The 20,727-nt window shown below is 39.7% G+C and overlaps 1 protein-coding gene across 2 annotated transcripts in view; it reads left to right on the top strand.

The window, feature by feature from the left end:
• Positions 1-20,727, top strand: part of LOC146677250 (pro-neuregulin-2, membrane-bound isoform-like) — a 71,077-nt gene that overhangs the window by 23,656 nt on the left and 26,694 nt on the right. For both annotated transcript variants that reach the window (XM_085419676.1, XM_085419683.1), the window contains exons 2-4: positions 14,639-14,801; positions 17,417-17,535; positions 17,962-18,085. In XM_085419676.1, coding sequence (XP_085275802.1) covers positions 14,639-14,801; positions 17,417-17,535; positions 17,962-18,085 — 406 coding nt within the window. The remainder of the gene's footprint in view (positions 1-14,638; positions 14,802-17,416; positions 17,536-17,961; positions 18,086-20,727) is intronic.

Here is a 20,727-nt window from a genome sequence, read left to right as displayed (position 1 = left end):
TTTAAATGTATCTGGGTTTATAAATATAGATCAGCATGTGAAATATGAGGCACTGGCCTTGATTTTTCCCGGCTACAGTGGAAGCTCTGGCACACTGAAGTATTTAAACAACAGCCAATGATAGGTTCATGGGTTATAACTGATAATAACCACTCTTCAGTGTTTGCATGTGTCTACCCTCGAAACTATCTCCAACACCAACCATCTTCAAGTTCATCCAGGTGATCCAAGTCTTTCTGATGTGTCTATTTCTTCTTTCAGTGGTTTGTTTTTAAAGAGTTGCATTTTTTAATGAAGATCTAATCTCTGAAATAACACACTGGGAAGTCTCGGGTGTTTCTAGGAAGTGTCTAGTGTCCCCTTTGCGCTGTCTTACATGTGTTTTTGGTAATTAATGCAGTGAAAATGAAGGTCTAGCCAATGAGGCGGGATAGAAATATTAACTGAATTACTTGATCACACCTATAGGGTACAGTCAGATGTTAGACAGATGATCTGTTAAATTTGTTTCTGGCATAGAGAGCGATTTTTAAGGCTTAATGGACAACCTTTTTTAGTTCAGTCCTCTGCCTCAGCGTTGGGGACGGGGTTTTTGATCATCAAGTAGTGGTAGAGTTTGAGGCAAGCTTTACATGAGCAGCCATTCAAACATAAGAGAATAAACCCTCATCAGCACAATAAAAACAAATTGTATCAAGCGGTATTCTTTGAATTTACTTTCAAGTTATTGCACTCGTAGCTCTTTAAAATCACCCTTCAATAATCACACATAAGAACATTTTAAATTTTCTGCAGTATTGCTCATATTCACTGGATCCAGCTTCGGTTTGTCAGCTGTTTTGAAGGACAAACTCCAAAAGCATGTTTGAGTGCCCAGAGCGACTCGAAGGATTACCATAAATGCTTTAAAATGGGTTAAAAATCGTAAAGGGAATTTATGATAATTCAGTGAAACCAACACCGTCACAGTCATAAATGTGGATGTCACCTCCATGAAGGGTGATTTCTTTCTGGTTTTTTAGCTAGCATTCTCTGGATGACAAAACCTCAGCGTTGCCCAAGATGAGCGTCCCACAGAGGGACGAGCTCATTGGTAACCAAGCTCACCTCTAATTGCTGCTCCAGGCCAAACTCCATGACTCATTTCCTCACTTAGCTCCACATAAAGCCACACAGACTCGCCAGGTGACCAGCCATATATGTTAGGTGGAGCTGCAGCAGCTATATGCATCTTGAAAAACAGGCCAGGAGTTACATGGTAGAAAGTACGCAAGTAGAAATATGTGTCAGCAGTGTCCAGACCAGATCATTTTGCTTCTCTGAATAGTAGCAGATATTTTCTTTATTGTGGTGTGGGTTTGGATTTGAAACTAATGACTGATTATTGTATCCAGCTGGATATTTTTTAAAGAAAATATTGTTTTTAAAATAACTGCCTGAATTAGATTCAAGGTCAAATGTAGATGCCATTGAAATGTAATTGCATGCATGTATACGGCAGATATAGGTAACATACATTGATGTGATTAGATAATTATGATGTCATTGGCTATAAATAGCTCTCATTTCCTTCCCATGGGTTATCTGGCTGAGGAAAAACAGCAGTTGCTTGAAATGTTGCTAATAAAGTTAAATGCAGCTGTGACTCCTTTGTGCAGGTACTTTTTGAAGTACAATAGAATTTAATAGCAGGAAATGTTGCAGCTGATTCTAAGTAGACTCGCTATCCTGGAGCTGGGGTGAGCAATCGTACAGGAGGAAATACAAGCTTAAAAAAATGTCTCTTCTGCTTCAGTCTTCTCTCCTAGAAATTCAGTTTTTATATGACTAATTTGTAACGTAGGAGGAAGGAAACAAACTGCTGCCTGAGTGATGTTTGCTGGCAGTTTTTCCAGGCAAGAAAGTGTCACGTTCTCGTGATTGGCATACAAAAGATACGACTTTGAGTCCCACGTGTAACTATGTTTAACTTGAGCCTGCTAAAAAGAAAAGAAAAAAAGAAGAAGCCTTGATTAGGATGAAGGAACGTTTGTTGCTCTGGTTAAATATTAAAAAATAAAACATGTTTTTATCCTTCAAGTCACCACTGGCCGTTTCAATATTTAAGAACTGCCATAAGAACTGTAACCTAAAATTAAGGTAGTTTTTTTATTTTGACTTTGAACACCTATTGAACACTCATTCACTGAAAAAAGATAACTGCTGGAACAACTTAATTATATGTAATTATATATATATTATAGGGGTGCAACAATACTCGTATCGATATTGAACCGTTCGATACAGTGCTTTCGGTTCGGTACGCATATGTATCGAACAATACAAAATGTTTTATTTATTTTATCAACTTTTCTTCTGACGATGCTGTCTGTGTTGAGCGCTCAGTGGATCTGCGTCCGACTACTCTGCTTAGGCTGCACTGTCGAGTGCAGATCCACTGAGCACAGCGCAAGCTAGCAAGACAGAAGCTAAGCTCGTTGCAACATGACAGCACGAATATGACTGCACATTTACGCCGACATCATCCTAGTGCAAAGACAAGTGGAAGCTGACAAAAACAACAAACACGCATGCTACAAACGTTACCCGAGTCAATTAGACAGCCGTTAGTACATGATTCTCCTTATGGGGACCTGATATGTTTAATATGCTGCTGAGAATATAGCCCAGAAGAAGCGTATAGAATAGCTTTTATTTTGGGAAGAGCCATTTCTCTATAATAAACTCTCTTTTCCAAAGATGAGTGATTTCTCGTTCAGATAAATGGTAAATGGCCTGCATTTGTATAGCGCTTTACTCAGTCCCTAAGGACCCCAAAGCGCTTTACACTACATTCAGTCATTCACCCATTCACACACACACATTCACACACTGGCAATGGCAAGCTACATTGTAGCCATAGCTGCCCTGGGGCGCACTGACAGAGGCAAGGCTGCCGGACACTGGTGCCACCGGGCCCTCTGACCACCACCAGATAGATTTTTTTATTTTTTATTTTGTTGTTTCAGCAACATTAAATTTAAAAACTGTACTTTTGAGTTAAAATAGATATTTATAATTTTAATAAATGACAAATTAAAAAGGCATGAACATTTTTTTGTATCGAAAAAATATCGAACCATGACACCAAAGTATCGAACCAAACCAAACCGTGAATTTTGTGTATCATTGCACCCCTAATATATTATGTCAACTTGTAACACAGAATTTATTTAAGCTATTTAAATTAACTTAAGTTAACAAGTTTTATTGACCTGACAGATTTAAGTTACACACCATGCACAATAAATTGAAACTAACCTGCAGGGTTTTACTTAAATAAAAATAGCAAGTTAAGGGAACAGGTTGTAAATTCATGTTATCAGGTATCTATCAGGTCTAACTATAAAGTGAAGTGACCATTTTTAGATGAAGGGATGAATGCTAAGTTATTAGCTAATGCTAGCAAGTTTGGCTAGTAGCTGCAAACATAAACCATGTGTGTACAAAGTACAGACACATATATCTGCTAATTAGTTGCTAAAATACTAGAATTTCACTCACCAAAACTAAACCGCAAACTTCTTGTTTAGTCTGGACCACAGCAGGCAATATTGTCAGTCAGACAGTCCATTAAAAATGCCTAAAAGCACCAGTTGTAACCAGTAACCAGATGGATGACACATAAAAAATTCACCCTCCATGCAGTTTTTATGATGAGAGTAAGTATTTATAGAGGTTAAAACTAGACCCGAGTGTTAATATGCAGTTTTAACGTGTCTTTTAACATATCTGTGGAGACTGACTCCCTTTTGGAGCCAGCCTCAAGCAGGACCTAGAGGGACGGCAGATTTTGCCACTTAATCTTCCTGCTCCAGGTAAACCCGGGACACGGTGTCAGTCATAAACAGCTGTGGACACCACAGATGAGCAGTTGTTCTCAGCTGTTTTGTAGTCTGCTTTGAGATCACATGCATAGTTGATGCACTTGTAGTCTTAAGTCAGCTATAAGATTGTGACGATGTAGAGTCATGTGTACAGCCTCTGCTGATGAAGATTGCTCGGATCCAAGCAGACCCTGACATTAGGGTCAGGGTTAGGGAAATTGCTGTATTAAATTTTACAGCTTTATTATACCAAGCTGTAAGTAAGATTAGCTGTTTCCTTTTTTATCCAGTATCAGGCTCTGCTAGGCTATATTGTGAGACTGGTAATGTTTTTCTCATCAGCTCCCAACAAGTAGAAGCTTTTTTTTCTTTTGCAGTGGCCATCTTGTAGACCACAAGTGTTGAGTAATACTGGTTTAAAAGAAACTTGTTATCTCTTTCAAAATCATCACCTACCGAGAAACATTTACACACTTTTGGAATTTCCGTGTATCATACCTAAGGTGGTGTCGGAGAGGCGGATGTTGTCCAAAATAAAGACAATGTTGGATAACACCTCCCACCCACTCCATGACATGCTGGTCAGTCACAGGAGCTCGTTCAGTGAGAGACTGAGATTACCGAAAAGCACCACTGAACGACACAGGAAATCTTTCCTGCCTGTGGCCATCTCCCTGTACAACGCATCCACTTAACACACTGGTTACTGCTACAACTACACATGTTTCTTTTCCAGCTATTTGTTAATGAGTGACTTATGTATATTTATATATATATATATATATATATATATATATATATATATATATATATATATATATATATATATATATATATATATATATGTATATACTAGGGGTGCAACGATATTTGTATCGATATTGAACCGTTCGATACAGTGCTTTCGGTTCGGTACGCATATGTATCGAACAATACAACATTTGTAATTTATTTTATCAACTTTCCTTCTGACGATGCTGTCTGTGTTGAGCGCTCAGTGAATCTGCGTTCGACTACTCCGCCTAGGCTGCACTGTCGAGCGCAGATCCACTGAGCGCTCAAAACAGACAGCATAGTCAGAAGGAAGAGCGCAGGGCACCTCCCCCACCCTCATTCAGATCTGGCGTTTGGAATTATTTTGGTTTTCATGTGACGTATGACCCTGAAGGTAAGCGAGTCATGGACTAAAGTAAAACAGTATGTTGGATGTGCCATGCAATGCTCAATTACATGGGTGAATTTGCGCTTGTTTTTTTGCTTTCACTTTGCAATCGTGAGAACTGTGTATAGAGAGCGACAGCACTGATCTGTGAGTGATGATAATTTGTGCACCAATTCCTCTGACATCGTCTTATTAATCCTTAGTTTACTATGCAAACATGACAAGTGAAATCTCCCGCAGCAAGCTTAAACATGTGAGAGGTTGATCGCGCAGAGAATCGGTGAGCTTATGTGAGTCCGTGTGTAAAAGCAGCAGGATATATATTTCACTACGATGACCTGGATGACTGAGAACCTTCACAGACAGATATATATTTTAGTTCTGCTGAGCCAAATAAGACAGGTCAGGGTGAAGAAGTGACAGCCAAAGAAAAGCTTACCACAAAACGGAGAAGTTATGACAAATCAGACTATAAGGCAAAAAGAAGGTGCAGCTTTATGGTTTCATGGACAAAATAATTTCTGTGGCTGCAATATGACGAGCTAAATAACCAGGGCTGCACATAAGTGGTCCGCAGGTGCGCATTCGCTGTCAAAATAAAAAACACGCACAAGGGTTAGGGTTAAATTTAAAAACTGTATTTTTGAGTTAAAATATATATTTATAATTTTAATAAATGACAAATTAAAAAGGCATGAACATTTTTTTTGTATCGAAAAAATATCGAACCGTGACACCAAAGTATCGAACCGAACCGTGAATTCTGTGTATCGTTGCACCCCTAGTATATATTGTACTATTCTTAGTTAGTGTATTGTCTGTCTTGTTAATGTTGGTTTATAATGGAGCACTGTAACAAAAAAAAATATTTCCCCCAGGGATCAATAAAGTATTCTGATTCTGATTCTGATAATGTGGTGGTATGGTGGTTAGTGCTATTCTCTCATAATAGGAAGGTCCTGGGTTTGACTCCACCATGTTGCTGGGTTTATCTCCCCATATCTGTGTGGGTTCTCCTCTGGCTCCTGCCCAGAGACTTGCAGTTAGTGGGGTTAGGTTGACTGGTGTTTCTAAATGGCCCATGCATGTGAATGGTTGTCCTTCTCTGTGTGTTAGACTGACGGCCTGTCCAGGTTATATCACACCTCTTGCCCTACGCCAGCTTAAATGCTCTCCAGCCCTCTGCTGTGACCTGAATTGGATAAACAGAAGAAGATAGATGTTTGTTATACTGTCCAGAGGAAATGTAGCCCACTGATCTCTGAATGTACTTACTTTAGCTCATTGCATAGCCAGTTGACATTAGCGCCTCCTCTGCTACATAACCAGCAACCCTCAGAGTGATAGCTTTAGCAGAGCTAAAAGGTGCGGCTGCTGAGCTATGTATGCTGAGCTCCTTAGCAGCTGACAGACACTTATTGTCACCTCCACACAAAAATAATGGCTATACTTCCAGAATGTGAAGGTTGACCTCCCTTCCTTCAAGCTAGCTGACCTGACTGACACAACTGTAGGACTTGATATATTCTATTAGTACACAGCAGTGTGTCAAAGAGCCGGAGGGGGACAGAAACATGGACATACATCAAAGATACAGGATTTCTTATTTGAAAAAGTAACTGGATGTTTGACTACAAGGCTAATCCAAGTACTCTACACGATACTTTGTAGGATGTTACACTGCTGACAACACGGTGCATGGAAGCTGAGCGGTGCTCCGGTAAATGTGATTGAACCGAGCACTTTGAGGTAGTTTGGAGGGATTGATTAACAGACTGACAGAAGGATTGACTGTTATTTAACACCGGATGTATGGACAAACTGGCTGTCCTCTCCTTCTCCTCCTGTGTGTCTTAACCTCCTACTCGCATGTGCGTATTGCCAAGCTTTAGAAAAATATTCTAATCTGCAGAGACCTAAATTTCATTTTAACACCTCACTCCCGTTTCTCCCACACATATTTCAAATGAACTCTGTGGTTTGTGAGAAGTCACAGTCATCTTTTCTGTCTGTTTTTTTCCAGAGCTGCCTTGCCACAGTGAAACGATACATGTAAAAAACTGCGGCGCGTGTGGAGTAAATCTGTAGTGCTGTAGTGCAACACCTTGACTCCTCCAGACTTTAGTATGAGCTCTTAACAGTGATGCTGACGTTTTTATATTTACTTTTTTAAAAGAGAAAGGAAAATCAATATATTTGCAAGACTTTTTTTAGACATCGTGCTGCATTATTTGTGTCCTCCCACTGTGTTTTCTTTCTGTTGTTTTGTGGCATTTCTAGTTAATTTACTCTTGATTATTTCTAATGTATTTACTGACTGTGAAGCACTTTGTAACTTGCTTTTGAAAAGTGCAATACAAACAAAGATTATTATTCTCAGAGGTATTTTGTCATTGTGAAACTAAATGTCAGATTCGTACTGGTGGAATTGGCCTAATGTCGCCCCTCCCACAATGAAATCTCATCTCTTTTCCACATGTGGTACATTGTCATTAGATTACAGCTCCCTTGATTTCCGCATCGTCTCCTGCAAAATATCCAGAGCAAAAAGCAGGACAAAAACAGCAACCAGGCTGCTCAGTGCCTTATAGAAAACAATTTGTCATGACCAGAGCCTTTTTATGCATTTTTGCAGACATAATAAAGCATCCTAGTAACATAAGTTACAGGGAAGGTTTTACTTTAGCTCATACCAATAACCTAAAACAGGCCTATTTAAAATTGAGGTAATCATGTGTGACACTTTAAATGATACAGTGGGGCAAAAAAGTATTTAGTCAGCCACCGATTGTGCAAGTTCCCCCACCTAAAATGATGACAGAGGTCAGTAATTTGCACCAGAGGTACACTTCAACTGTGAGAGACAGAATGTGAAAAAAAAATCCATGAATCCACATGGTAGGATTTGTAAAGAATTTATTCGTAAATTAGGGTGGAAAATAAGTATTTGGTCAATAACAAAAATACAACTCAATACTTTGTAACATAACCTTTGTTGGCAATAACAGAGGTCAAACGTTTACTATAGGTCTTCACCAGGTTTGCACACACAGTAGCTGGTATTTTGGCCCATTCCTCCATGCAGATCTTCTCGAGAGCAGCGATGTTTTGGGGCTGTCGCCGAGCAACACAGACTTTCAACTCCCGCCACAGATTTTCTATGGGGTTGAGGTCTGGAGACTGGCTAGGCCACTCCAGGACTTTCAAATGCTTCTTACGGAGCCACTCCTTTGTTGCCCGGGCGGTGTGTTTTGGATCATTGTCATTAGATTACAGCTCCCTTGATTTCCGCATCGTCTCCTGCAAAATATCCAGAGCAAAAAGCAGGACAAAAACAGCAACCAGGCCGCTCAGTGCCTTATAGAAAACAATTTGTCATGACCAGAGCCTTTTTATGCATTTTTGCAGACATAATAAAGCATCCTAATAACATAAGTTACAGGGAAGGTTTTACTTTAGCTCATACCAATAACCTAAAACAGGCCTATTTAAAATTGAGGTAATCATGTGTGACACTTTAAATGATACAGTATATTTAAGACAGACAGAAACAGAAGTTTAAAAAGCTCTAAGAAAAGTAAGATAAAGACGATGTTGCAGTACCTTCCCTTAAGAAGTTGCTTGTTCAACAGTTACTATTAGAAAAAAATGTTAGATTGATTATCTACATAGAATTGTGTGGAAAAGTGTTTGCCCCATTCTCGATGTCCTATTTTTGTAAGTCTGTCACACTCAAATGCTTGACAAATTTGACAAAGAAAACCCAAGTGGACACAAAATGCAGTTTCCAAATGAAAGTGCCAGACATCATGCCGCGATCCAAGGACAGTCAGAGCCATTATCCACAAATGGCAAAAACATGGAAAAGTGGTAAATGTTTCCAGGAGTGGCCAGCCAATCACAATGACCCCAAGAGTGGAACAACAAGTCACCCAAGAGGTCACAAAAGACCTAGAGCAACATCCAAAGACTGCAAGCCTCACTGGCCTGAGTTAAGGTCACTGTTCATGACTCCACCATAAGAAAGAGACTGGGCAAAAACAGCCTGCATGGCTGAGTTCCAAGATGAAAACCACTGCTGAGCAAAAGGAACATAAAGGCTTGTCTCAGTTTTGCCAGAAAACATCTTGATGACCCCTAAGACTTTGGGGAAAATACTCTGTGGACTGATGAGACAAAAGCCGAACTTTTTGGAACGTGTGTGTGTCCCGTTACATCTGGTGTAAAAGTAACGCTGGAACATCATACCAACAGTAAAATATTTTGGTGGTAGTGTGGTCTTGGGCTGCTTTGCTGCCTCAGGACATGGAAGACTTGCTGTGGTAAATGGAACCATGAATTCTGCCGTCTACTAAAACATCCTGAAGGAGACTGTCCGGCCATCTGCTTGTGACCCCAAGCTGAAGCGCACTTGGGTTCTGCAGCAGGACAATGATCCAAAACACACCAGCAAGTCCAACTCCTAATGGCTTAAGAGAAACAAAATGAAGACTTTGGAGTGACCTAGTCAAAGTCCTGTCCTGAATCTGACTGAGATGCTCTGGTATGAACTTAAGAAGGTGCTTCATGCTCAAAAACCCTCTAATGTGGCTGAATCGCAGTTCTGCGAAGATGAGTGGGCCAAAACTCCTCCACAGCGTTGCCAAGGATGGCCCAACCACTTATCAGGTTCAGGGCCATGTAGGTTTTTGTTTTTTCCCCATTAATAATAAACGCCTTCATTTAGAAACTGCATTGTGTGTTTACTTGCATCATCTTTGTTTATTATTGTATCTAATATTTGTATGATGATCTGAAACACTCAAGTGTGACGAACATAAAAAATGGGAAGTCAGGAAGGGGGCAAACACTTTTTCACACCACTGTATTCACAGATGGAAAAATGTGACCATTTCTTTTCATTCTTGCTTCTGGATACATGAAAAATACAGCCTGAAGCTATTCTATAGCTGAATGTGAAGAAGCACAACACGACTTGCTGAGTGTCTTTGTGGTGCAGTAAATCAAGACTTGTCTGTGTATATGTGTGAGTGTATACATTTATAAAGGAAAGCTTGAATTAAAGTCAAATTTTACATTATTGACTGGTAAGGTACATGTGTACCACACTTTAAAAAAAGGTTTAGTGTCACTTTTACAGTACTACTAAAATAAAATTTTAAAAAAAGTAGAAGCAGCTACTTTTGGTGATCCTTTGTCACCAGGGATCTTGGTTTGGCAGTTTTATGTAACACCAAAGGGGATTTATGTCTCTGGCTAGAATTGAACTTGCAACCTATTGCTTGCCAACCATATGTGGAAACACATAGTGTGATCAAAATAATAATAGTAAATAAAGATTATATATTTTTCCTATATTTAATGAATAATTACACAAATATAGTTAGTTTTTCTTCCAGTAACTCTATGTAACTAATGCAAGATTTTGTTTAACACCACATCTACCAGCAGTTTTATGTGCAGTAATCATGCAGTCCTTATCAGATAAAACCTTTTATTGTGATGAGAAGAAACAGGAACACACTGCAGAACAAGTCGGGTTTCCATGTGCAGCCTGGGTTCTGTCATATTTATACTGTTCCATTTGTGAATGTGCACGTAAGCCCTGTGAGTCCAAAACTCAGGCCTTGAAACTCATCAAGCTTTTTAATCATAACCCGATTTTGACTTAGAATGACTAAACAGAGTGAGGATAATAATTTCTTATTATACATTTATCTACTCTGAAAAGCCTGATGCAGGTGACACTGTTCACTCAATGCTGATAATAACAACAAACTGTAGACTGTACAGCCGTCAGTAAACCAAGTAATCACTTACAAATAACCAAGCTGGAGGTGTTACCTGCACAACTGTATTCAAAGCTAGCTTGTTGACTGCCTTTCCAGTTGTTTGTTTCTTCCTTGAAAACAGCTGCCTGTAGATAAGAATGATGAGACTGAACAAGAACAGTTGGGGGGCTTAAACCAAAACAGTGAGCTGAAAGATGCTAAAATGTTCTAAAGAATGCAGTCGACTGCAGTGAATGATAATTATACACTTTGACCTGATGTTATTGTGAACACGTTAAGTCAAGCATCTCTAACATCGTAAATGCAGTGTTGGCTATGACATTACCTGCAAGTCAAAGATGATGATCAATGGATCCACGTATTACTGAGACAGTTGCACGTGGAGAACATATCAAAATAGTAAGTGAAGTATTCAAAAGTTTGTATTTTGAAGATGTCCACACTGCTATTCTTCAGCATTACTCATTACAAACCAGGAGCCATGGAGCGAGACAGAGACAGCATGTGATGATGCTGGGATGGTTTACTTTGGCATGACGTGGAATTACACATCCACAGTGTGTGTGGAGACTGTGACAACACTAAATCTTACTAAATGTAAGTAGGCATCCTGCTTGTTCTCTTTTGAGTCACAAACACATACTTGAATCCCACTTATATAACTGCAAGCTGTTTGGACGGTGCTTCGTGGAGGATCTACTTATCAGATCCATTCAGAGGTTGTATGTTTTTTTTTCTAGACTGACTTCCACCTGTGTAATTTCCTATTTCCTCTGTGGCATTCAGCACCAAACCATTTGGCTAAAAACTAAAAGTCATATTTTAAAAGGGCAACACCATCTTTTAAACAGATGGTGTCTAAGGTTTTAGTAAAAGTTACTCAAGCAAGAAAAGTCGATGAATTTTTATAAATTTGGTGGTATAGAGGGCATTTCTGGCTAAATATAAAATATATAAAATAAACTACAGCATAAACAGTGTGACAAACTTTTTTTAACTTTAGGACACAAAGAAAGCTTAAAGAAATGAAACATATCACAAGTTGGATACACAGTAATTCCTAGTTGGAGTGGGGCTTTGGTTTTCGTGAGATTTGATGAAATTACAAAAAAAAAATATCACAAGCCGTCTTCTGTATTTATTTTTGCCAAACAACTCAGTGTTGACTATCTTGGAGTATTTGGAGTGTGGATGGACTACACAGAAAACCTGGACATAAAGGTGAAAGCTATGTGGATTTGACTTAAACCCACATTCTTTTTAATGGTAAACTTCCAAATGAGTTTTTGGTTTCAGTTGAGACAACATTTCCGTTTTGTAAATTTTGGTCCCACATTAAAGTAAAAAAGAAGACCAAGCCAGAGTGCCATAGGGCAGGCCTGCCTTCTGACTAGCTAATTGCTGCAATCAACCAAGCCCAGTTTTGAAACACCAAGAGGCAAAAATGTGTAGATCACAGCTTCCAAACAGGACCTTACAAAGCACTGGGTGATATCATGGTGGCTTCATTCACTTTTGATATAATATTTATGGGCGCTTACGAGATTTTCTTACACGTAGATCAGCTAGCTCATTTCTCATGTGGATCATTTGGCAAATTCCATGTAGAAGCCTGGATTATACTTGGTTGCGGACATGGACAGCTGGATGCCCAACGATTGAGTAGTTATTCCTGTTATACTTCTTTGAAGTTTGCTGTCTGGGCACATGCGTAGTTGGTGCAGTGTAATGTAAATTCTCTACGGGCTAGTCCACACGGTCACAAAAAACAGACAGGCATGTGGATGTCTGCACTCATTGTGCGCTGATTAGCTTTACGTCACAGGAACCTGAGCGGAGACTTGAGGACACAGAAAGTTTATATCCTGTTTTACCGTTTTTCAGCCACTTCAGGCCGCAGTCATACAGGCCTAGAGACTGGTCAGCAACCCCCTGGCAACCTCCGATCACAAGGGAAAATGTGTATTCTGTGACTGGTTGGTGTGTATATTCTTCATCTACTGTATATCTATAATGCTGTCAGCATTAATCTCATTAAAATAACGTTAACGCCATAACCGCATTAATGCAGCAAAACTCCGTTAACAAATTAGCGGATCACCCCGTGTGTGGGGCTGCACGGCGTCAACGTATTAGCACGGTTAGCTCGTTGGCGCGTTAGTGCCGTTCAGCCCCTCGCTGAACAAAACAACACAAATGTAAAAATTAGTGCTGTCAGCGTTAATCGCCCCGTGTGAGGGCTGCATGCTGTCAAAGGACACGGAGAAGATTAGACTATATACACATATACACAAAAGGCTAAAAGGTTGGACTATATATACACTGGCAGCTGATTAGGAAGTAGATAAAGGAGTGGAACTGAACACAGGTGCACAGGATAAGTAATTAACACAAACCCAAAGCAGGAAGTAAGTCTAACACAAAGCAAGAAGGAAAACCAACCTTCAAAATAAAACAAGGAATAACCATGAAAATTAATACAGGCATGAACACTAACACACTAACAAGATGCCAGACTGGAAAACAAAGGGAAACCAAAACATTAGCACAAAGAGATGAACATGAGACAGGAAACTATAATCAATAAAACTCATTATTCAACCCAAACAAAGGATTGTAAAACTGAAAATATACTTAACAGGAAAAACGTAAAGTCAAAAGAGGTATTGAATTTGCTCAACAGCCATGATCAACACACCCAAAAATGAAAACTTCACACAGCAGAATAACAGTAAAGCTTAATCAGAACCCCAAACTCAAAATATGTTCACTATGAATTCAAAAGCACAAAACCTTAGAACCATGACAGCAGCTAATTGTAGTTATCATGTTTGCACAACTGACAGGATGTACACAATCATATATTGACTTACAGAGTCTCATATAGATGCCTAAAGCTCTAGAGTGTATCTACTGCACCTATGTGAGGAGTAATGGAAGATACAGCAGTGCTGTGAGGAGCCTATACAACAGTTGTCTTCCATTTGATCAAGCATGTCCTATCACTGCACTGTGTGTGAGTGTGTCTGCACATGTGGGGTAAAATCGGGGGGTTTCACTGCTTGTGTGTGTATATAAATGGTAGTAGATGGTGCTGAGCTGTCTCTTTGCTTTAGCTTCTGTGTGCTTGTGTTGCCTGCGCTGGTGTCAGTGATGCAGTCTGTTGTAATTTTTAAGGAGAAAAGAGAGAGAGTGAAAGACTCCTGGGACTGATGAAGTACACGTACACACACACACACACACACACACACACACACACACACACACACACACTTTGCTCTATAGTGAAAATCTACTGCAGAGAGTTTCTGTGGCAAGACTTTTTCCCTCGATACAAGGTTTCAGTTTGTCTTTGCTTTTCAGGATTCAGACCACCTTACCATAGAGCCTTTCCTCTCTCTATATCCTTACACATCTGTCTGTGCAAGGACTAATTTGACTTCTAGACATCTGGAGTAAGGACATTTGTGGAAGGCAAAGACATTTTGGGTTGTTCTAGGCTTGAAGAATTAGATTTGGGTTAAGGTTAAGCTTTGGAGCTAATGCACCTGTGTATAATGTCTGTCCTTGTTTTTCCTTTGAGAATTTCAGCCATGTGAACTTTGACCTGTTCCCTCAGGTCAACATCTAAACCTTCACTTATAGATTTCCATTGGTTACACACATGAACGCACACTCAAAGAAACATACACACTATGGGAAAAAGGCAGACTCAGATAATTACATTTATAGATTAATTGAATGCCTGCCATTCATTTCAATAATGCAATCCTTTCTCTGCCCCTCTGTCTGTTGGTCTCTTGTCTCTCTCTGGCCAGCCTCTGCTCCTAAGTTGCGGATGATTAGCAGCCAATCTCTGATGGAAGGGAAGAAGCTGTACTTGAAGTGTGAGGCGTCGGGGAATCCCAGCCCTTCCTTCCGCTGGTACAAAGATGGACACGAGCTTCAGAAAGGCAGAGACCTCAAAATAAAAACCAACAAGTGAGTGTGCCAAAGCAGATATTTTTTCTTAGGGTATGATGTAAAAACCAAGAACTGTCATCCACATGTACTATAACAGCTGTTTTGGTTGATGCTATCACTCCGCTGTTCTACAATGAGTAACCATCAAGTTAATATAGTCTCATAAGAATGAGTTCAATGTTATATTTCTGCCTGGAGTTGATGTGACAGGTTTCTCTTGCTCTATGGAGCATTTAATCATCTTTCACCTTTTAGAGCTCAACAGTGACCTCCCACTTTTTAAGGGCCCCGCTTGGGAAGTGAGTTTTCCATTCATTTTCTCCACTGACATTTCAAAAAATCCCGATATAACGACTTTAACCTCCTAAGACCTGAACTCTTTCATGGCATGCATTTTTAATTTCTCTTTCCTATTTGGGCTGATTGGGACCTGATGAATGTAAAAACAAAGAATTATCTTTTTACCTGATTTTGCTCTACAAGGGTCTGATATCCAACTATGAGGACATTCGTTTTAAATTTTGATAGAACAGTGGCAGTGTAATGTTTTCATAAGTGGATATCAGGCCCTTGTAGAGCAAAATGTAGTATTGACCAGCGGTTAGCCGTTTGGTACCGGGCTGTGAGAGTTGAGGCGCGAGTGTGAAATTTATGTGATTTCAGGGTTTTTATCATTAACTCGGTTTCCCTGGGTCTTTTCCCGTGTTGTAGTTGTGCGTCTTATTTTGAAATAAATATTTATGCGTTACCATAGTGACCAGAGAGCATTAAGGGGCAGAGAGGAGGATGTTACTCTGAATGTTGTTGGCACATTTCAGGAGGACGCTGCTAATAAAGTTACACAATTACACAGTGAATTCACATTTATTATTATATTTACAAAATACCACAGTTTTTGTCTCGGTCGTAGCATTTTATTTTGTTGTATTTATCCGCGACACCTTAAAGACCGGTCCGTTAAAATATTGTCCGATATTAAACCGATCCGTGGCACTAAAAAGGTTGGGGACCGCTGGTCTAGACAACCCAAAATGTGATGTCCTCATATGTGGATACCAGATCCTAGGAGGTTAAAGCCTTGAGCCGAGCCAACCTGTGAATTGTGGCCATGAAAAGATTTGATTTGGGTCAAAAATGAAAAGAAAATGGAAAAAATGGCAAGGGTACAAGACTATGTAATTAATATAATCACTTTTGACAATGAAGGATCTACCCAGCTTGTAATCTATTGGAATTCCCAGATTCCACAACAAATGATGTCCGACCACAAATGTTTTTTTTTTCATTATCATAGTCTTGATATATGTTTTAGTTTGTTCAGTAAAGTAAAGTCTAGCTGTCAGTGTGGTAAGTGCTGCATTTCTTACTGCAATCACCGTCCTCCCAGTTGTCCAGGGGTTTAAACATTTCCGTGGTAACAGTGACCTCTGCCAATCAGAGGCACTGCTGATTCACTTTAGCAGTGAGAGTAGAGTAGTTCTTACTGCAAATAAAACAAATAAAACCTGTTTCTGTTAAAATAAGGTTGATATACAGATATTTGGTTTCATGATGCTGAATATTTTTACTTAATTTCGCTGTTGAGCTCTCTCATTTTATTAGTAATACTCATGCATACTACACTCTATCTTTGACGATGCACAAATAGATCCTGTGACTTTAGGTAACGCCACAAAGCTGTGCATGTTGAATACAGAGAAAAGAGTCCCACAAACAGCTGAAAGCAACAAACACAACTGCACCTTTTGTGATTTGCATTGATGACAAGAGACACGTCTGCATGTGGGGCTCACGAATTTTTAGCACGACGTTTGGGACAATAGGATGTTTTTAGTGCACTGAGAAAACCTGGTTAAGATGGAGGTTTGAAACGTCTTCTGATTGCAGGCAGTATGGAACCTACCAGCTCTAAGTTTTCCTACCCTTTACCTGCCAGAACAGCATCCTCTCTGTGCAAGTGGAGGTCCTGTTTTTCAAGTTGACCACTGGGTGCTTAACCTACATGAAAAACCGTAGTAGTCAGTATCTTAGAGATCCCCTCATTCATATATAACATAGGCCAAGTTCCCCCTGGCTAGTTTGGGGGTGAAGGGCCAGTGTGCCGTAGTGCTGTAGTCTTTCTCTGCACAAAATAATAAAAACATGCACACAAGGTACAGTTTGATTAATACATGCTCTCAAATTAATAAAAGCAATACTTTTTTCCTTTCAATGGCTACTAAAGTGTTAGTTTCCAGCTAAAAAAAACTTTAGAGTCCCATAGTACACTACCGAGTCATTGTCAAAGGCCTGGTGGTGTAGCGGTTAGCACTGTTGCCTCACTAGAAGAAGGTTCCTGGTTCAGACCCCTGCTGGGGTCTGTCTGTGTGGAGTTTGTACGTGCTTTCTCCCAAAGACATGTATTCAAGTTAATTGTTCATTCTAAAATTGCCATAGATGTGAGGTAGTGCCTGTAATAAATGTGACTTGATGTCAAAAGTACTTTAAATGGTCAGTAAATGCATGTCCAAACAGAAAACAAAGTTAGCTGTCTTTACATTTATGTATGCTGAAAACAAGTAGATGAAGGCTTTTCTTTTTGAAAGAATAATAACTGACATTGTCTCTGCCTCTCTCCTTCCCTTTTGCTCAAGAAAAAACTCAAAGGTGCAGATCAGTCGTGTCCGTGTGGAAGATTCTGGCAACTACACTTGTGTGGCTGAAAACTCAGTAGGACAAGAAAACGCCACAAGTATAATCAGCGTGCAGATCTGTGAGAACAACTTATTTCTATCTGTCCTTCTGTCTATGTGCTGATGTTTGTGTTGATATATCGCTCAAATACGTCCGATTTTTTTGATGCAGGAGTCTGATCATACGAGCACAAACCTTGTTTACGGTCACTGTCGTCATGTGTTCTCTTCACATGGCTGGCTGGGGATAACGCAGACAAGTAAAGCAGAGGCAGCGGTTGTAAAAACAGAATAATTATTTTTATTACTTGCAAATATATCTTAATTTTTCAGCTTTAAGGTTGGAATAAGAAAATACAAGTATCCTGGGGACCTTTGCACTTGTAAAACCAATGGAGAGCTGGAGCTCACAACAAAGTGACTAATGCCTGTGTACACTGTGGCGTCGCATGCAGGATTGCAGCGTAATGCACTGTGTCTTTTCTGTCAATCTGTGTTTCTCCTAGTGACCACCACAACCCTGTCTCCAGGTGTGAGTCATGCGCGGCACTGCAATGACTCTGAGAAGTCCTACTGCGTCAACGGAGGAGACTGTTACTTCATACATGGTATTAACCAGCTGTCCTGCAAGTAAGTTTATTTCTCAGTCGGTCCCCCGTCCTCTCAGCCATCACTGTGTAGCTCCCTCTGTCTCTCCACCCAGTCTCTGTCCCTCTCTCTTTCTCTCTGTCTATCTGTGATGTCATTGTTGCTGGTCACCGTGTCTTCTGTTCCTTGGTTATGATCGCTCGACATGCACACCTGCAGCCCACCTGCAGCCCACCTGACCGCTCGGCTGTGTCTGAAGGCTTCTTGTCTTCACTTTTCACCAATTTGCTCCAAAAACATGCAACCGATCTTCACCTGCACATTAATGTGCCCATTCACTTAATGCTTTTGTCTCCAAGATGAATTCATTTTAGAGCGAGGTCTGTCTGTGAAATGGGAAGAAAAGCAGAGGTGTTGAACAAAACCTCGCCTAATGTATAAATGCCTTTGGATATTTTTTATTTATTTATTTAACACTGAAAATAATGAGTCCAGACTATTTTAGATGAGATGCAAATTACTGAAAAACTGGTGGAGTAATTTTCAGCTGTTAGCAATAAGGCAGTAAACCCAGTGGAAACAATTAGCATCTCTGTCACAAGGGAAAAGTGGGTTTTCTTGAAAAAAAAAAGTCAATATGCTGAGTGAGGACTGTGCGCATGGAAGGTTTATAGATAGAGTGTACGGTCAATACTATACATATACTGTATTTGCAGTTTTTTTAAAACAGTCAGTGTTATGTGCAATGGCATTGTGAAACACATTTATGCTAGGTAACAACATACAACGTAGCCTACATAGCAGTCCACTTGAAGCCCTTTGGGATTTAATGATGTTTCTAAGCCCAGCCTTGCTCAGAAGAATTAAACTGGCTTGAAAAGTTGAAGAGGACATCTTGCTGACATTGTATATTAGCAGCTGTCTCTATTGTCGGTCACTCTGTTGGCATGTTACCATGAAACAATTTGCAAGCTGAGGGCACTCCAAAGCAACGAGGACAGAAGAGGCATGACGGATTTCAGGACTCATGGACACCCAAGTTTGTGAATAACTTATGAAGGAAGTCACCTGGGATTTTGAAATCAGCGGGAGGCCTTTTTTCAAAGTCTAGCTCAAAATAAAAGTTGAACCAGCGTTGCAGATATTACAGTGATGTCCATTTGGGGAATTTCTTAAACGTCACCTGGACATCCTTGTTTGATTCTCTGGAACCAGAAAGCTTGTTTATGAACTGTTTTTATTATCTCTTTATCAATTAGAATAACATAGCAGATGCCATCATGCTGACATTTTTAGCTGAGGTTAGAAAATAATTTAAGATAAAATCTTTTTACAAACTGTAGTGTAAATCTCTACTGTATTTTGCGGTTGGTCGTAAACAGCTCAAGTGTTTGTTATTTTTAAACAATCTTTAGTAACACGATTCTGTGTACACAGAGATGACAGAACCATGTTAGTTGTCATTTAATCAAAGAAAATTATTTTGCACAGACAAATGCAAATACATTTTTTCTTTGCAATAATCTGATTGTTAGTTCTCACTTTCCAAGAAGATGGTCTGACACGACCTCTGTTCTCCATGGAAAATCAACGTCCATCTAGCTATGTTAGCATAACATAAACACAGTGAAGCTGGAGGATGAACGCTAACTTTTTCCCCACTCGATAAAAGTTAACATGAGGGTTCCTGATGGTTAGGGACAAATGCAATCGCATGGCAGGATGTAAACGGACCAAACTTCAGTCAGGAGAACAACTGAGATAATCCATCCACAATACGAGGTTAGTCATTCATATACTGCAACAACATGGGAATAGAGCAGCTGCCAGAGAATTCAACATTAATGAATCAATGGTACAGAAGTGGAGGAAGAAAGAAGAATGAGTTGAGTAAAGTTTGACTTATCTGACCGTTCTGTGTCGCTTAATGCACCTTTTGGTCCAAAAAATACGGCAGAGGGTAAAATTGGCATCCAATTAAGTGTGCTGATATTTTTTTTATTGAAAGATGAACTGGATAAATCTGTAAACCACAACTTTAATCTGTATCCTGCCTGACCCTTGGTTTGGAGGTTAACTGTTAAAAAGATATATTATAGTGCCTTTGATAGCTTTCGTCAGACACAGAAGAACATTATCTGTATTTAGGAACAAACAAACTAGAAATATAATGCTTCCATGTTTAGTGTATTATTTGTCTACTTTGTTGTTGTCTCTGTCTGCTTAGCACCCCAGTGAAGTTATCCTACATTTGACACAGAGCATTCCCTGCAGGTTTCTCCGTGCCTACGTAGCTAGCACTTTATGTTGTCCTCTCATGCTTTTGTGTACGGCAAAATTCTCTAAGACTTGACAGTGAGAATCAGAATCAGAATCAGAAAGGGTTTTATTGCCAAATGTTGAGCGGGTTTACAACATTAGGAAATTGCTGCTGTTTCACATAAGCATTTATATGACTAAAGCTACCAACTGCACATCATCCCAGTAAAGTCAATTTTCTTAATGTTTATTTGACTTTCTTTTCTTTGGAGGGTCCAACATTTAACGATTGTCTGGTGGGATCCCTCACAAATATATGAGCACGTCACACAGACAGGCACAGAGAAACCATGTTTAGCAGGTACTGGCTTCAATACAGGGATAATGTGAGTAATATATAAATCACTCAGGCTTGACAAACATTA

Source organism: Rhamphochromis longiceps, linkage group LG2 (assembly GCF_057381845.1).
Source record: "Rhamphochromis longiceps isolate RC_006_pf linkage group LG2, R_longiceps_female_GT1.1, whole genome shotgun sequence".
Taxonomy (NCBI): Eukaryota; Metazoa; Chordata; class Actinopteri; order Cichliformes; family Cichlidae; genus Rhamphochromis; species Rhamphochromis longiceps.
Note: the sequence above shows the minus strand (reverse complement) of the source record. Positions and strands in the feature narration are given on the sequence as shown.